Source organism: Notolepis coatsorum (assembly GCF_963971535.1).
Source record: "Notolepis coatsorum genome assembly, chromosome: 1".
NCBI lineage: Eukaryota > Metazoa > Chordata > Actinopteri > Aulopiformes > Paralepididae > Notolepis > Notolepis coatsorum.
Window position 1 is genome coordinate 133,879,237 of NC_140165.1, and position 19,014 is coordinate 133,898,250.

Consider the following 19,014-nt stretch of genomic DNA (forward strand, 5'->3'; position numbering starts at 1 on the left):
CATGACTGAGAGGGGGCTGGTACATGACTGAGAGGGGGGCTGGTATACATGACTGAGAGGGGGGCTGTGGTACATGACTGAGATGGGGCTGTGGTACATGATTGAGATGGGGCTGTGGTACATGACTGAGAGGGGGCTGTGGTACATGACTGAGAGGGGGCTGGTACATGACTGAGAGGGGGCTGGTATACAGGACTGAGAGGGGGCAGGTACAGGACTGAGAGGGGGCTGGTATACAGGACTGAGAGGGCTGTGGTACATGACTGAGAGGGGGCTGGTACATGACTGAGAGGGGGCTGGTACATGACTGAAAGGGGGCTGGTACATGACTCAGATGGGGCTGTGGTACATGACTGAGAGGGGGCTGTGGTACATGACAGAGGGGGCTGGTAGATGACTGAGAGGGGGCTGGTAGATGACTGAGAGGGGGCTGGCTGGTACATGACTGAGAGGGGGCTGGCTGGTACATGACTGAGAGGGGGCTGGTACCATGTATTGTGCATCATTTTAGGTCAAACCATTAAAAAGTTAATTTCCATGGCAGCCATTTTGGATTTTGGTCTCTCACAAATTGTCCCCACCTTTTAAAAAAAAATACACCCCGGCTAAATTAGTTTATTAACCCTCCTAGATGACAAATCCATTCAGAAACGAAGTGCCACAGATGACCCAACTACTAGGTCCATATCGTATGATCATAATATTATTTAAATCATTAGGATAAGGGTTCCCTTGATAAAGATGCATGAAAAGGCTGTATAATATACAACACCTGTAGCTCAACTGCAAAAACTGCTTTTTTTATTTGATTTGATTTATTTGGAAATTAAAAACACATCATAAAAACAAATTATTTTGACCAATTTGTATTCCTGAGGATATCACCTAAAAGGATTCATTAAAACACTTATTTCCAAGGTGGTCCTCGATGGAAGACATAAAAACACAGCACATATAGCCTACTCAACTGCAAATTTTTGCTCAACTGCAAAAATGTATGCCTACTTATGTATTAGCCTACAGGGGAAAACACATTCACAACAGGCAGCAAAGTATGGTAACAAGGTAACTATTAGGATATTTATGGTATGGATTACTTACTCTTAATAACTTATTACTATCTGTGGTACTGTAGCTCTAGTCTCCACCTACACGGGGCGCTCCAGTAGCACACCACATAGCGCGCTGAGGCGCGAAGTGGTCGCCCCGTTAGTAAAATTAGACACTGGATATAAACGGTTAACTAAATGAAATAACATATTCTCTTAGAGATATTAAGCCGGCCTCTTCAAGAGAGGCATGTGACACCGGGCGTGATCAAAAACGGCCGTAAGATGTTTCAACCAATCAGGATGTAGAGCTACTCCCCTCTGACGTGTATTCTAGGAGGAGGAGTCTAAGCTTTAAAAAAGCATGCACGATAGATAGAAGGAACACACACGCTTTTTGAAACCACCCACCACCGGAAGAGGACGGCGAATAGAGGAACTGCTTGAGCTGAGAACGAGAAAATAATCCTTTTGTTGTCATCAGACAACAGAGAAAAACAACAGATCGACTCGACCATCGAGCCTACATTGAAGACCATTCCTTTTTAACTACTTTTGATTATTCTGGTATTGATGACAAACGGCATAGAGTTTGCTTCCATCAATATTATTGCACATACTCCTATTTTTCATTGAACCAGATTCATTGTTGTTCACTTTTTGGACTCTGAAAATAAAAGCGGATCTGAACAGTAACAACTTTCTCTTCTCCTCATTGATGCTTCCACTCTCGTGCCGTTCTACAAGGCCGTGTTGGTCTTTATAAGTAATAGGGGTTTATCAAACGGACAAAACACAACGCAGGGTACTATATACATCTGGTTTTAGAGGCGGAACCATTGACCCCTATTAAGGTTTTAGTGAGTTTTTTCTTACCTTCGCGTGGGGTATGTCTGAGAGTGTTGCATTCATTTATTTTATTTATTATTTAAAAATATTTGGACTTTATGGTCTTTTTGTTTTGTTCTTGATTTATTGTGATGTTTCTTCTTGATGGGGACATTAACGTGTGTTGTCGGGCCTTACAAATAAATTGTATTTGATAGTTGGATCAAGTATATGTAAAACATTTGATAGATCAAGTAAGATAAGCAAAACATCTAATAGTTAGATAAAGTATAAGGTAAGTACACTATCTAATAGTTAGATCAAGTAAGATAAGTACAATTAATAGTTAGATCAAGTATAAGGAAAATATATAATAGATCAAGTAAGATAAGTAAAACATCTGATAATTAGATCAAGTAAGATAAGTAAAACATCTAATAGATCAAGTAAGATAAGTAAAACATCTAATAGATCAAGTAATATAAGTAAAACTGATAGTTAGATCAAGTAAGCTAAGTAAAACATCTAATAAAGCAAGTAAGATGAGTAAAACATCTGACAGATCAAGTAAGATATGTAAAACATCTGATAGTTAGATCAAGTAAGAAGCAAAACATCTGATAATTAGATCAAGTAAAACATCTGATAGTTAGATCAAGTAAGATAAGTAAACATATAATAGTTAGATCAAGTATAAGGTAAGTAAAATATATATTAGTTAGATCAAGTATAAGGCAAGTAAAACATCTAATAGTTAGATCAAGTATAAGTTAGGTAAAATATCTAATAGATCAAGTATAAGGTAAGTAAAACATCTAATAGTTAGATCAAGTATAAGGTAAGTAAAATATCTAATAGATCAAGTATAATGTATGGGAACTAAGGAAACAGTCCCCCCCCCCCCCCAATTTAGCACTACTGTAAGCTAACCATACATTATACATTCAGTACACCTATACTGAATGTGACATTTGTAACATACCAAATTCAAACCATTTGAAAGCCATTGTGGACGTGCCTTGTGTCACATTCCTCCTGTGGTTTTTGCCCCACAGTTCGAGGGACTTCCAAACACCCTTTTCACCACCATTGTTTGCTAGATTCCAGGAACTGGAATTTTGTTTTCCTTGTAACCAGTCATGATTTACAATGTGTGTCAATACTTGGCATTTACAGTGTGTGAATGAATATCATTTAGCAATATACTGATTTCACCACTTCACCCACACTGATTTCACCATACTTATTTCACCACATCACAGTTTTTAGTTTTTAGTCTTTTTAGTACAATATTTTTATTGGGTTTTACAGTACACATTTCAGGTTTTCATTGTCGTCAGTTATTCTTAATTCCTTTTCTCCACAAGATTATACGTATACCCACATACCCCCTCCCCTTTTCTCTCTCTTAGCATCTTTGAGTTTGTTTTTACTGTTGTCATACAGAAATAATACGTACATTCATTGGTACCTCCATTAGAATAGCTCGTACACAAATATAAATAATTGAAAAGAAGAAAAGAAAATGTAAAGAAAGAAAAAAAAATGACATCTTTATAACACCTTCACTAACGTGCCTCCGCTCTCTCCCGGGGTCTGGGTCACGGCTGACCGCGGGAGAGAGCGGGGGGACTCATCCTATAACAGCCCTCCTATATCTTCCCTTCTCAGATATTCATTAAATGGTTTCCATATATCCTCGTAAGCCTCTATATTGTTCCTGAGGATATATGTTATTCTCTCCATAGACATGCATTGTGCCATGTTTTTAATCCAAGCACCGATTGTGGGTGCGTCTATTTTCTTCCAATTGAAAGCTATTGTTCTTTTTGCCTGTAGTATAGCAAAATCAATACATTTAAATTGTTTGGTTCTCAGGTTCAGATTTATTGGATATAAATGTAACAATATCATTTTGGAGTCTAGTGGGATATTCACTGACAGGATATCTTTGATTTTATTCACCACCTCCCCCCAGTACTTCTTGATTTTGTCACATTCCCAAATACAATGTATAAAAGTTCCCCGATCCTCGGTACATTTAAAGCACCTGGTGTGTTGCTGTTGTATTTATTCAGTTTGACAGGGGTTATATAAGTCCGCATCAGCCATTTGTATTGAAGTAGTTTTAAGCTAGTGTTGGCTGTTTGTGTCTGAGCCTCCTTGCATGCTCTGTTCCAGTCCTCGTTTGAGATCTCCTCTCCCAAGTCCAGCCTCCATGACTCCAATCTATATAATGACGTCTCGTCTGAACCAGATACAAGCCAGTTATAGAACATTGATAACAGGCCTTTGCTATTGCAGTTCTTGATGATAATTTTTTCTAAAGATGAAAGTGTAGGAATTGCCAGTGATTGGTTTTGCAGAGAGGAAATGAAACTTCTCAGTTGCAAGTATTTAAAAAAAATGCTTCCTTGGGATGCTGTATTTTATTGATAGTTCCTCAAAAGGCATCAAGACCCCATCTTTGTAAAGGTCAGATATTTTACTTATTCCTTCTTTTGTCCATAGTTTGAATCCGGCATCCAGTTTGCCTGGTTTGAATGAGACGTTTCCCCAGATTGGGCTGAATTGTGACATGGAGTTGTTTATTTTCATAAATTTCTTTACCTCATACCATACATTAATCATGTTGAGCACTATGGGGTGTGTAGTATATTTTCTTAAATATTTTGGCTCAGCTGAATACATGTATAAATGTAGTGGTAGTTGCATTGGGTATGCTTCCACTCCCATCCATGATGGTGGATCTTCCTTAGAAAAATAAAACATTACAGTTCTCAATTGTGCAGCCAGGTAATACCAATGAAGGTTAGGACAGGTCAACCCCCCTGCATCGAATGGAAGGTACAACAGAGATAGGCGGACTCTAGGACATTTCTTACGCCATATACATTTTGAGATGAGAGACGCAATCTAGTTTCCTAGTGGGTTTCCTAGTCGGTGATAAGTCAGGGTTTTGGGAGGTTCCCTATGTCTTGTCGACCTTCTCGGTCCATCGTGTTCGTTCTCCAGTTCATTCATGTTAGTATTGTTCTCCTCTGAACTCATAACTGGTAAGGTCTGGTCGGGTAGGTTGTCCTCTTCCGGATCCATAGCAGGTAAGGGATTTTTCCAATCCGCTGTATCTGGCGCTCCCTCCGGAATAATGACTCCGTCTGAGGGGTCTTGCTCGCCAGTGGACACTGGAAAGAGTCGTGTTTCCACCACGACGTCGGAAGTCTTCATGATAACGCTGGCGCGCCGCTCTGGGCTCTGGGAGTGGGCGCGGCCCGTGGTGGCGCTGGCGGCGGCGAGGAGGAGGAGGGGCTGAGAGTCCCGCACGTAGCCCACCATCCAGCTGTCCTGGTCCTGGTAGCTGATGAGGGGCGAGGGGTCGCGCATGCTGGTGACCCGGAAGTTGGGCTTGGCCGACGTGAAGAAGGTGGCCATGCCGGGCAGCGAGCAGGAGGGCATCCGGAGCACCGGGGAGCCCAGGTCCCGCCTCAACATCGCTCGGAGGGCCTCTTTGGAGTCCTCAGGGTCGCTGTGCAAACTGTCTGTGTCACTATCACAGTAGGATGAAACAGGAGATATCTGGAGAGGGTATGGGTGGGAGGAGCTAACGGTCTGTTCTTCGTTCTCAGTGGTCACCTCGATGGTGTGATAGACGATTGGCAGCAGGTTTTCATCAACTGAGCTCCGATTGGCTGAGGTGCTGTCAATCACCATGTCCTCCCTCATAACGTCCTGCTCGATCAGTTCCTCTTTGATCAGTTCCACTTTGATCAGTTCCTCTTTGATCATTTCCTGTCTGGTGTAGTTCAGGGGGGCGGTCTGGGCTACGGCCCCGCCCCCATCTGGAGAGGGAGGAGCTGCTTCTTTATTTCCTTTACTTCTTCCATCTTTATCGGATTTCTTCTTGCCTCTCCTGCTGGGCCTCTCGGTGGAACACAGCATCCTGTAGACCCTGAAGGCGTTGGTTCCCTTCTTGATGCTCTTGTCCTTCACCTCCTCGATGTCCGGCAGGCTGTTAGATTTATGTAGCACTTGTGTTAATACCAGTAACAGCTGTTTGCCACGGGCACAGTTCTAGGTTCGAATGCGACAAGGAGTAATATACACAATTAACACAGCATCCTGTAGACCCTGAAGGCGTTGGTTCCCTTCTTGATGCTCTTGTCCTTCACCTCCTCGATGTCCGGCAGGCTGTTAGATTTATGTAGCACTTGTGTTAATACCAGTAACAGCTGTTTGCCACGGGCACAGTTCTAGGTTCGAATGCGACAAGGAGTAATATACACAATTAAAAGAATTGTAGACCAGAGGCAGAGTTATAACAATAACCGGTGTTTTACTTAAAAGCGCGCTAGATAAACAGTAATAATACATACGTACGTAAAGTACAACTTATGCTTTGAAGTATCCCTTTTAGATTAGGTCAGTAACCTTTCCTTGCGGGAGGGTTAGGTCGATATCAAGGCCTAGGTCGATTGGATCAACACATTGGGGTTCATTCAGACGTCTCTGAGGTTATCATCGGTAACTCTATATTAGTTTATCAGGGAATGCAAATACCTTATTAGGTGAATTGGCCCGTTAAACTCTTTAAACCAGGAAGTGATTCGGCGATAATCGAGGTCTATTATGACATCACCACAACCGGTGTAGAAGGTTCTATATTAAGGTTCTATTATAACATCATACAATGGCAGAATATCTGTATCCATATATCCAGTTAAATCAATTCAAATACAAAATACAATATCAAAATAACATAAGATGAACGGGATCGCCTCCCTTGGAAGTCCTTGTAGTCTCGTTCAGTTCAATCCTACCGGACTAGTGGTGTAGCAATAGTTGAGCACTAGGTGAGCCTCATGGGTATTCACATCAGGCTGCCATTAGTCTTATCAAATGTTCCGGGGTTGGCTCGCCATCGGGTATCTATCCAGCCGAGCACGCTTGGTGAGGGGTGGTCTGGACTGCTCCGGGGTGCTGGTGGAGATTTGCGGCTTCCAGTCGGTTGGTTAGTCCGGTCCGTCTGGGTGATGTTGCGGGTCCAGTGGTTGATGAGAAAGAGAGAGGCTGCTTGAGAGCTGGCTGAATATATAGGAAACCAAGATGTTCCGGAACGTTCTATATGACATCATAGGATGACATCACAAAGGTTCCAGAACCTTCAAATCATGACATCATACCCTATATACAGGAAGTGGGACCTCATGGTAAAACAGGAAGTGGTAGCCAGAGATAAACAGGAACTATTTATGTAATCGATAATTATGAATCTGAACCCGGGGTTACATTCTCCCCTTCTATCCTAATGCACGTCCCTGTGCATATTATCCCAGGACTACATTATCACAATCCTATGGGGTTTTGGGGAGTCTGGGCCTAGAATGTTTTACTGTCTAGAAAGTTCTTACCTACTAACATTAACTATTTATGTTCCTACGCTAGTTATGAATCTGAACCCGAGGTTACATTCTCCCCTTCTATCCTAATGCACGTCCCTGTGCATATTATCCCAGGACTACATTATCACAATCCTATGGGGTTCTGGGGAGTCAAGAGTCACCTAACGAGTCTGTCATTACTGAGCTTAGACTCTGTAATATTGAATATCGTCACTAGTGGGTTTCCTAGTCGGTGATAAGTCAGGGTTTTGGGAGGTTCCCTATGTCTTGTCGACCTTCTCGGTCCATCGTGTTCGTTCTCCAGTTCATTCATGTTAGTATTGTTCTCCTCTGAACTCATAACTGGTAAGGTCTGGTCGGGTAGGTTGTCCTCTTCCGGATCCATAGCAGGTAAGGGATTTTCCCGATCCGCTGTATCTGGCGCTCCCTCCGGAATAATGACTCCGTCTGAGGGGTCTTGCTCGCCAGTGGACACTGGAAAGAGTCGTGTTTCCACCACTAGACCTCCCTGGTCATAGTGATAAGGGAGATCAAGATAGTCATCATCTGGGTCCTCTCCCTCCGATTCATTCAAGCTTTCTTCTCTTGGGTTCTGTCGAGTTCTTGGTCGCTTCACTTTGACCTTTACAGTAGGTCCATCCTCCACAGGGGTAGTAGGAAGGAAGCCGCAAGGTAGCAGTAGGTCTCGGTGGAGCGTTCGTAGTGGACCATCTCTGGTTTCAGGTCTCACTACATAGACTGGGACATTTCCAGTGTGTTTCACTACAATATAGATATCTGCTTCCCACCGGTCTGCTAGCTTGTGCTTTCCTCTGATGCGGACGTTCCTGACGAGAACCCTGTCACCTTCCTGCAGGGTAGACTCAACAACTCGTTTGTCGAATCTTGCTTTGTTGCGGTCCGCCGTCTTCTGTGCATTTTCTGTAGCTACTCTGTAACTTGCTTCAAGGTGCGATCTCAAACTGCGGACGTACTGCGAGTGTGAGCCTGGTTTGTAGTTGACAGGTAAGTTGAAGGCTATGTCCACAGGCAATCTTGGCTGTCGCCCGAACATCAGTTCATACGGGGTGAATCCAGTAGTGTCGTTCTTAGTACAGTTGTAGGCGTGTACTAGGGGTTTGACGTAGTCTCGCCAATGGCTCTTCTTCTGATTCTCCAGGGTGCCCAGCATATTAAGCAGGGTCCGGTTGAAGCGTTCTACTGGGTTTCCCCTTGGATGGTACGGGGTAGTTCGTATCTTTTTGATGCCGGCCAGCTCACACAGCTCTCTAATGGTGCGGGATTGGAAATCCGCACCTTGGTCGCTGTGGAGCTTCTCCGGGATACCATAGTGGACAATGAAGTTGTCCCACAGGCATTTAGCGACGGTCCGCGCTTTTTGATTGGCGGTAGGGATCGCTACTGCGTATTTCGTGAAGTGGTCCGTAATGACCAAGATGTCCTTTGTGTTACTGGAGTCTGGTTCCAGGCTGAGAAAGTCCATGCACAGCAACTCTAGTGGTCGTGTGGCCGTGATGTTCACCAACGGGGCAGCTCTCTCTTGTGGAACCTTACGCCGTACACATCGGTTGCAGGTCCTGATCTTTGTCTCTATTTCAGCTGCCATTTTGGGCCAATAGAATCGCTTCCGGACGAGGTCTAGGGTTCGGTCCACGCCCATGTGGCCCATGTCATCGTGAAGGCTTTTTAAGACCATAGGTCTCAGGTCTTCCGGCAGCACCAGTTGATGGTGGGTCTGTGCGCCTTCTTGCCTCTTCCTGTACAGGACCCCGTCCAATACTTCTAACCGATTCCACTCTCTTAGTAGAAGGTAAAGTTCGGGGATTTCCTTTCTGAGTGTCGGTGGAGGTTTCTCCCCTGCCTCCACTAGCTGTAGTACTTGACTGATACAGGTGTCGGCTCTTTGCTTTTCTCTCATTTCGGCAGGAGTTATCAGCGGAACGACGGGTAGGCCACCCAGCTGATCCTCTCCTTGGAAGCTGTCTGGGATTGCACTTGGGTGGAGGGCAAGTGATCCCACCAATGCACGGCTCGATGGTGTCTCTGTAGAGCCGTTGTCGATCACTTCGCGAACTAAGTGTCTGTCGCAGATGGCTATAATGATGTCTTCACTCATGTTTGTGTGTTCTGGTTCCGGTAGGTGTCTTTTCGCAAACTGTTGTATTCTTTCCATCTCTTTTATCGATTTTGCGTCATCCTCTGGTGTGCTGTGTGGTCGCCGGGACAGCCCATCAGCGTCTTGATTCTGGTTCCCAGCTCTGTATTGCAGCTGGAAGTCGAAGGTAGATAGATCGGATAACCATCTGTAGCTTGCGGCATCAAGCTTAGCCGTGGTAAGGACATACGTCAGGGGGTTACTATCAGTGACAGCAAGAAATGGTCGTCCGTAGAGGTAATCCTGGAACTTCTCAGTTACCGACCATTTTAAGGCAAGGAACTCCAATTTATGGGCAGGATATCTGGTTTCACATTTTGACAACCCGCGGCTTGCATACGCGATGACACGCTTCTGTCCTTGCTGCTCCTGGTAAAGGGCGGCACCGAGACCTAGTGCGCTTGCATCTGTGTGCAATATGTACGGCTTTTCGGGGTCGGCGAAACCGAGAACAGGGGTAGTGGTCAGCTTTTCTATGATAGCGTCGAAAGCTGTCTGGCAAGCTGGGGTCCATCTGTCATGGAAGGGAGCTTTAGGGTCGTAATACTTCTCGGCGGTCACTGTAGCTTTCCCATGCTTCTTCATGGGAGGGTATCCGGCAGTAAGTGCGTTGAGGGGTTTCACTATCTTGGAATAGTCTTTGACGAATTTACGGTAGTACCCGCAGAATCCCAGAAATGCTCTCAATTCTTTCAGCTTGGTTGGCTTTGGCCAGGTGGTGAGTGCGGTTGTCTTTTCTGGGTCCGTTTCGACTCCTTTCTCAGACACTATGTGGCCTAGATACCTTACGGAGGTCTGGAAGAATTTGCACTTTTCGGGTGATAGTTTTAGCCCATACTCGTTCAGCTTGCTCAGGACTCGCATGAGTCGCGCCTCGTGTTCCTCCAGCGTTGAAGAGAAAATGATCAGATCGTCCAGGAAGACGAGGGTTTGCTTCAAGTTCAACTCTCCCACGCACCGCTCCATAAGCCGCTGGAATGTGCCTGGCGCATTTGTTATTCCTTGAGGCATCCTATTGAACTCAAAGAACCCCAGTGGGCAGACAAATGCTGTCTTGTGCTTGTCCTTTTCTTCCATTTCGATCTGGTAATAACCAGATTTGAGATCCAGCACTGAGAACCATTTGGACCCAGTCAGTGCTGAAAAGGAATCCTCCAGGTTGGGCAGGGCGTATGAGTCCTTTACTGTTTGGAGGTTCAGTTTCCTGTAGTCGATGCATAGCCTGACATCGCCGTTCTTCTTCCTGACGACTACAATTGGCGACGAGAATGGTGATTCAGATTCTCGGATGACTCCAGTGTCGAGGAGCTGTTGAATGTGGGCGCGCACAGCTTCTATATCTTGCGGGTGTATAGGTCTCGCCCGTTGTTTGAATGGTGTCTTGTCATTGAGCTTTATGTGATGCTTTATCTTGTCAGTGCATCCGAAGTCGAGATCGTGGTGGGCGAAAACTTCTTGCATGGAGTTCAGCCGTTCCGTTATCTTCTCTCTCCACTCTTGAGGTACTGGAGAGTCTCCAAAGTCAAACTTGAGCTTTGATGTTTGGTTAGGGCCTGTCGCTAGGTCTGCGTCAAGTGTCTTGAGCGGCCGGACACTCATGACTGCATGTATCTCGGCTATCACAACCCTCGGGGACAGGGTAATATCGTGGTTGGACTCGTTCTTAAGGAGGACTGGTATACAATGTGGCAGTTTTCGTGGTAGCTCTGCTAAGCCACCTGATACCAAGATTCCCCCTGGCAAGGCCGTTGACCTTGGGGACTCTATCATCACCCATCTTCCTGCGTGGGTTGCTCTGCAACTCACTACTCCCTCGAGGACTTTGGTCTGCCCTGGAGCGATAGTTTCAGGGTCTCGGCTATGTAGTTTCACTTCGCCCAGGCTGGACTCTGCAGACTGTTTATGTCTGGCCTCAAGGGTTCGCAAAACTACCTGGTAGCCGTAGGGCCGGGATTGGTATTTCTTAGATGGGGTATCTGCGCACTGCTGGTACAGGCTGTCTAGGGCGTTTGTGCCTACCAGCACTGTGGACAGGGTAGCGCTCATATCAGGCACAATCAGCGCTAGGGTGGCGATGTCGATGTCTACACCGAACATGCTCCGTGGAAACGTGATTGTAGTTTCGACGTAGCCGAGGTAGGGCATCTCCTGCCCATTGGCTCCTTCCACTTCCAGCAGGTCGTATAAGGAGTAAAGGGGTAGGTGAGACATGTTCTCTTGATAGAAGGAATTCGGGATCGTTGTTACTTGGGAGCCTGTATCGAGTAAGCAGCCGCATTCTTTACCTTCCAGGATTACGTGGGCAGTGCATTTAGCTCCAACCAGTCCTTTAGGTATGGCCGCCACTTTGGCATAAGTGGCCGAGGCGCGCCACTGCCGTCTGGGACATCTCTCTCGTACCCCAGTTCCTGCTCGTCCCTCTGCAGCAACTGTCTTTAGTTTAAATTCAGGTCCCAGACCTGCTGTTTTTCAGCTAGTACTTTATGTTTCAAGTCCACCAGAGAGGGGTTCGGCTCGCTCTCGCATTGGTGTCGCATGTGTCCATCTTCTCCACAGCTGAAACAATACCAGGGTCTGGGTCTATGGCTTGTGTAGGGCTTTGGGCTTTGAGTCTCCGACTTTTGGGCCTTGTGAGTACCTCGGTTAGTCGTCGGTTTAACTGATGCCTGGGCTTCTTGCTTGGAAACTGGCCTTGCTTGTCTGTCCTGGTTGTCCTTCACTCCCCGGACCTGTTTCTGTAGGTCTGCAACTAGCGCCTTTAAACTTTGGACTTCGGAGATGGTGTCCGGACTCGACTTTGGAGCGTATTCCTCTTCCCTTTGGGTCCAGCTGCCCTGGGCGTTACTCGATACCCTTGGCCTCAAAACATTCAGGCTCTGTCTCAGGCGGTATGCTTTGGAAGAGCGCTGGTCTTCTACGATGCGGATTAACAGGAGGAGTTCGGTAAAGGTAGGCGGGTTGTTCCTTCTCTGTACTAGCTGCAGCTCGGTTAGCATGGCGGTGTCCCTGCAGCCTCTGATGAATTGGCTTAGCAGTTGCTGATCGAGGGCGGTGGCCGCTATGCCCCCCCGCCTATAGGTGGTAGTCAGGATCTCCTGTAGTCGCGGAAGGTAAACTGATGATTTCTCTCCAACGTATTGCACTGTACCCAGGTACTTTGCAAAAAGATCAGCTCCATCTTCAATGGCTCCGAAGGCGGCGTCGAGGCTCTCCAGGTACCTCCCTGGAGGACAGTCCGGTTCCAGGTGTCTTACGATGCCACTGGCGGGTGCCATGAGGCTATCCAGGAGTTTCCGGGATTTGTGTACATCAGACACTCTTGGGTCGTTGAGGAGAAGAGCCGCATTGTTACGCCATGTCTCGTAGTCTACTTCTCTGTCGGGCTGAGGGCTTCGCCCAGAGAAGGGTCGGAGCCTGGCTGCGTCTTCGGTTCTCATTAGGTGCTCCACAATTATCTTTTGCACCCCCGGGGGGTTGACATCCTCTTGTGTCAGAACAGGTTGTGCATTTTCTTGTGGACGCACTGCTGCTGGGGGCCCGCGGGCCTCGGGTACGGGCTCCGCTCGGCTTGGCCCGGGTGCGGGGCCTGCTTGGGTTGCAGGACCCGGACCCGGTGGGGGTGGTTCTTTGGCCCCCAGATCACTGCGTCCTGGGGGTTTTCGTCGAGGGCGGTGCTCATGGCGACGAGTTCTCTCTTGAGGACGGCCCCCAGGGCTTCGCCCCTCCTCGCCGCTATCCCCGCTATATGTTGGATAAACATCTGTGTAGCCGCGTCGCTATCTACCGGGTCATATACGCTGGCCAAATCTGTAATGTCGTACTCCGCTTGGGGCGTCGCTAGTCGGAACTTGGTAACTACTTGCGGGCCGTCGTATTCTATAATAACCCGTGAGTCGGGATCGCCGCCGTCAGGAGCGACCACGAACGTCCTCTGAATGGTGCCGCGTCCCAGCAGGTGTTCATGCAGTTTAGGGTCAGAGGTAATATCAACTATACCGCGGACTAGGAGTGAATGAGTGAGTCTCACGCTGCTAGTTCGAACTACTTCCATCGCTACACGCTATTTAACCTTCTGCCTTAAAGGCTAATAATCCAGTTAACTGTGATATACTCCTCCTGGCTGGCTCGCCAAATTTATGTAGCACTTGTGTTAATACCAGTAACAGCTGTTTGCCACGGGCACAGTTCTAGGTTCGAATGCGACAAGGAGTAATATACACAATTAAAAGAATTGTAGACCAGAGGCAGAGTTATAACAATAACCGGTGTTTTACTTAAAAGCGCGCTAGATAAACAGTAATAATACATACGTACGTAAAGTACAACTTATGCTTTGAAGTATCCCTTTTAGATTAGGTCAGTAACCTTTCCTTGCGGGAGGGTTAGGTCGATATCAAGGCCTAGGTCGATTGGATCAACACATTGGGGTTCATTCAGACGTCTCTGAGGTTATCATCGGTAACTCTATATTAGTAACTCCTGTAGTCCCTGGCCCCCGACCTCCTAAAGTCCACAATCGTCTCTCAGGATGAAGGTATAGTGTTCAGTCAAAGTAAGTAAATAAGTAAGTAAGACATTGGCTACACCCTAGATTCTAGTGGTGTCCTTGGTCCCCAGCAAAATGAGGAATAGTTTGATATCACAATTTTTGTCAATATAAGTTAGTACAACAAGGGAATGTATAACAATGACTATTCTGAGGTCTCACTGTCTCCGCTGTTATCTCCTCATATAGACAGTAGTGCTCCTGTGTAGCTCCATGGGTAGAGACTGCTTGACGCCCAGCCATGCCACTGCCAGGTTTAGGTGTTTGATTCCCACCAGCACCACAAATACTGACAAATATATGCAGTTATTCCATTTGTAGCAGGGTGGATTATCCCTGCTTCGTGGGAACGGGTGGGCACAATCACTGGGTAGCGAGACACAGTAGAGCTCTGTCTGACTGCACCTCCGTCTTTGAGTCTGGAGCTTCGACTGGAGGCTGGTAGTGTGAGTGGATGGGGCCCGGGATTTACCAACCTGGTCTGGTACTCTGGTCTTCCTTCCCTGCAGCAGGGCGGTCAGCAGTACTCCCCAACACGCTCCCACTTCCCCCAATTGCTCCGTAAACCCTCCCACACCTAGTGACTGAATTGTAAATAAATATCCTGAGTTCCCCCCGCAAGCAGTACCCTCCCTCAGTGACACTAGAAACCTTACAATGAAAAGGGAAAGGTGGAATAAGAAGGGGTTAATTATGTTAACGTTACCCACACCAAAAGAGTTGCTGAACCGCTCATGAATGGACACGCACACAGAACTCTCATCTAATTCTTTAATGTTAACTATACTGGTCAGTTACAATGATTTAATAATAATGACCAAATGGACTGAAGTCCCACTATAATTCCGTTTGTGACTCAATACCTCCTAAACCCGTATTTTATACACCCACCTCTGGGTTAGTATCAGGGGTAATATACTGCAATGTGTTTGACTCCTCACCCACGTCTGGGTCGCCCTGTATAATACAGGCTTTAATTATACGGCAAGAATAATACCTCTCTAGGCTTTACTTGTAATGCAACAGGTCTGTAACCTCCCCACAGGGAAAGGGTTAATTAGATGGGAAAATATTATTAAACACAAACACGTTATCACACTCAAAGAAAATGAAAAGAAATCAAAAGGTGGGCCCACAAATGCCTAACAAAGTCCTATGCTAATGCTGGCATGTATTGTTAATGTACCCCTAGAACTGTGGTTAGCAACGTTAGCTTCGCCCGCGGGCTGCACCACACTGTGTACTGTGTAATAGCTCCGGAGCGTAGATGCTCAATTGTACTCAACCAACATGGCGGCCTCGCCGCACCACCACCGTCCGGGTGGCAAGATGGCGTCGAACGCTCTCTGCGAGGGTGCTAGTAGGCGGAGCTGGAGCAGAGGGGCAGTGCTGGGCTGAGAGCGTGTGCTGGGTGATGGCGACCTCTGTTGCTCTGAAGGCAGCCTGGTGCAGATCTGGTTGTAGACAGCCGGAGCAGACCGGTTGTAGACGGTTGGTGTTGGGTCGACGCGCATTTATAAGCTCGCCCTCACTAACACTGCAGCTACACTCTGGGTCCCAAACAGCCCTCCTGCTAGACGGGGTATATAATAACGCAGGGTGTCCCTAAACACCGGTCCTCTTCACGCCACGCTGGCGGGACACCTCCACAGAGAGGATAGCTTTAACTTAAGCCCAACTTGGCTATACCGCCTTTGTTCTAGGATAACTTGTTTTATATCACTAGGGATATTCAGGGGGGAAACATGCAAGGCTCCACTACGATTACGTTCATAGGATAACCCGTCACATGCTCCGGTTCAGTTCGTCCGCCCGTGTTTCACAACGGGGCTCCCCGATCCACGTCTGTTCACAACAATCGTCCGGACTCGAAGAGGTCCGTCTCCCCTCTTCCGCCTCCATATATTTCCTTCCATCTCTCTCCGACACTCTCTGCCTGCCACCGCCCCCTGCTGGTACCGCCAACTAGTCACACAGGGAAAAGACTGATGGAGTATGGTCCAGTAACCCTGTTCATAATCCATATTCCAGCGATAGAAGAAGGAGGAGCTTGCGTCATTGTTCGTGAGAATATCAGTGGAAACTAATCAGAATGTGTTGGTGCACCAGGGGAGATAAGAAAGGCAAGTCAGCACTTCTGAATAATAGTCATATTTTCAGGATGCTACACATTGTAAAGCGATTTGTGTCGTAATACTACTACTGGAAATGCAGCCATCACAGGGTTCCCGTGGACAAAATATTTTCAATTGGGGGTCAGTGGTCAGATACACACATTTTGGTATCCTAGACATGGAAATGAAGGGGACCACTGGGCTACACCACCACTATGGCTCTGTTAGTGACGGGATTCATTTAAAGGTAATACAATAATCTGATTACTGAATACCAGTGTGCAACTGTCATTTGTTACAGTTACTGAATCTAGAAAAACCTCATCAGATGAATGTATAATACGGCGGGGAAAAGCGGGTTGGTTAACAGTACTTTGAAACATGACTGAAGGGGGAAAGGGGGTATTTAGATTGTAAAACATTGCATGCAAAGATAATTTCATAAATGTCAAAATTATGGTTGATGATGGTTGTAAATGATAAAAAAAAAAAATTTTATCATAAATCTATACATATAGATTTATTATTGTAGGGATTTTGGAGAAATCCAAAAGTAAAAATGAGAGACAACAGAGGAGGTAGATAGATGTTCATACAAGAGGAGATATTAAAATAGATTAACTTTGATAAATAATAATGGGAAAAATACTGAGGAAATGGAATGCTTTTTTGTTTGCCATAGATTTTCTTGACATTTTGTGCAACATCTCAAGTTGACTGAACTAACTGATTCCAAGACAAATCAGTTAAGAATCACTGATGATAAGGAATTATGCCTACTCAATATTGTGACAACAAACTGTTGAATGACTACCCACGTGTGCCAGTAACACAGATGCATCAGAAGGACTATTTTTTTCTGTTGTGTCTGCAGTCTGTGTGTGTGGGGGAGGGGGGGCTGGCGGGCATGTTCTTAAGCATGTTCTTAATTAGAGAGTGATGGAAAGTGAATAAAGTGGAAATGTACCAGCAACAGGCTTCATGCACCACCCACAGGACATAGTAGTCTAGTTATACTGGTCTGAGTTGGGTGTTGCACATTCTACTCACTCATTCTACTCAACTTCAAATATTGATATATATTTGATGGTGGTTTAGACATGGGTTCAGCCTAAGTAACTTATCACACCCATCTGCTACAACAGTTCTGTCTGCACTAATACAATACACACAATTGTCAATGTCTTATTTTGCAGACAAGTTATCTGAGACTAACTGAAAATAATCATACTACATTACTTATTTGTTTTAATCCAGTGGATTATGCTAGAAATTACAATTCTAAGAAGATAATCTGTAATCTAAGATAAGATAAATGGTTCCTTTATTAGATGTATCTTTATTAACCCCCTTGGGGAAATTCAGGGGTCATAGCAGCACAGGTGGGTGTGGGGAGGGGAGGTACAGGCAGCAGGGTAATATAAATTACAATACAAATATGAGAATTAATTTTTTTAAAGGTAAAGAACAAGACAAAATATGAATGAGAAAATAAATCAGGGTGATGGTCTGATCACCCGGACAGGTGATGCATATGTGTGCCATCTGCATGCAATCTGTAACTGAGTGCATCTTTAAAGTAACTTTCCCAAGCTTGCGATTCCCTTCCTCCTTGTGATCTGATCACATTCCGACAGCAATGCGTACTGTCTGCCTTTACAGCTTGCATTAACATTCTAACAATAACAATCAGTGAGACAATATATCCGGATACAAATTGCACGTTAATACCAGGTGTAAATGGTATGGTGAGTCATTGACACTTTCACACGACTTGCCACCAGATGCTAGTCACTGCCCATTCGACAAGCCTGGAGGCATTGGCTGATTCACAAATATCATGTGTTGACATGACTGCACATTTCTTCCTCTTTACACTGTGCAGATTGAAACAGGGCAGAGCGAATTTGGATGTGTTAAAAGTCACTCACACATGCCTTCTCTATTTGAACGACCACATCAAACAAGAGGTGGACGCGGGCAAAATACTGCGGCATGGTCATGCTGGACCTACAAAAGGCTTTCGACACTGTCAATCACTCCATTCTGATTGACAAGCTAAAAGCAATTGGTTTTGATAGTTCATCAGTGAGCTGGATGCAATCCTACCAATGGAGGGGAGAGAACAGATGGTGGAGGTAAATGGTACACTACCCCCCCTCCCCCCCCTCCCAGTGAGATGTGGTGTTCCACAAGGAAGCATACTAGGACCGTTACTGTTCCTAATTTATGCAAATTACATGTCATCAGCTTGTGACTGCAACTCCATCATCTCCTGGTTCCCCGCTGCAGCGGCAAAAGCTCTCGCCAAGCTGCAGCGGGTGATTTGCTCCGCGGCTGTCCCCTGCCCTCCCTCAGGTCCCTGCACGACTCCAGGGCGCTGAAGAGGGCGAGGACGACCCCTCCCACCCCGGACACAGCCTCTTCACCCTGCTCCCTTCGGGGAGAAGGCTGAGGATCCCAAAGGCTGTGAAAGCTCGTCACAGACTGAGCTTCTTCCCCTCAGCCACCAGGCTGATCAATGCCTCAGGTCCCCCCCCCTCTGCCCCCAAGTGACACTGGCACAATGACACTGACTGCACTGCACTAGTCCTTACTGGAACTCTGCACTCTGCACTTTATATGTATTTAAATGATTAATCCTCCACTGCACTGTTTTTTGTCCTGTGTCTGTGTTGGTGTTTGTCGTTACTGTGAAAAAAGAAATGAAAAATGCATACACTGTAATGCTGCAACAATTACCAATGTGTTTTTACACAAATGGCTTAATAAAGGAATCTGAATCTGAATCTGAACTGAAACCTGTTCCTGTTCACGGACGACTCAGCCCTGCTGGTCTCTGACAAGAACAAGTTACAGGTTGAAAAAGCCCTCAGCTCAGAACTCGGCAGAATCTGCACCTGGCTCACTGATAACAAACTAT

At 46.1% G+C, this 19,014-nt stretch overlaps 1 protein-coding gene across 1 annotated transcript; it reads right to left on the bottom strand.

Moving 5' to 3' along the window:
• Positions 1-11,866: 11,866 nt before the first annotated feature.
• Positions 11,867-12,868, bottom strand: LOC311222801 (paraneoplastic antigen Ma1 homolog; the record flags this gene model as incomplete). Its single annotated transcript, XM_084307428.1, has 1 exon — positions 11,867-12,868. One exon carries the CDS (start codon positions 12,866-12,868, stop codon positions 11,867-11,869), a length of 1,002 nt encoding a protein of 333 aa, XP_084163554.1.
• Positions 12,869-19,014: the final 6,146 nt, after the last annotated feature.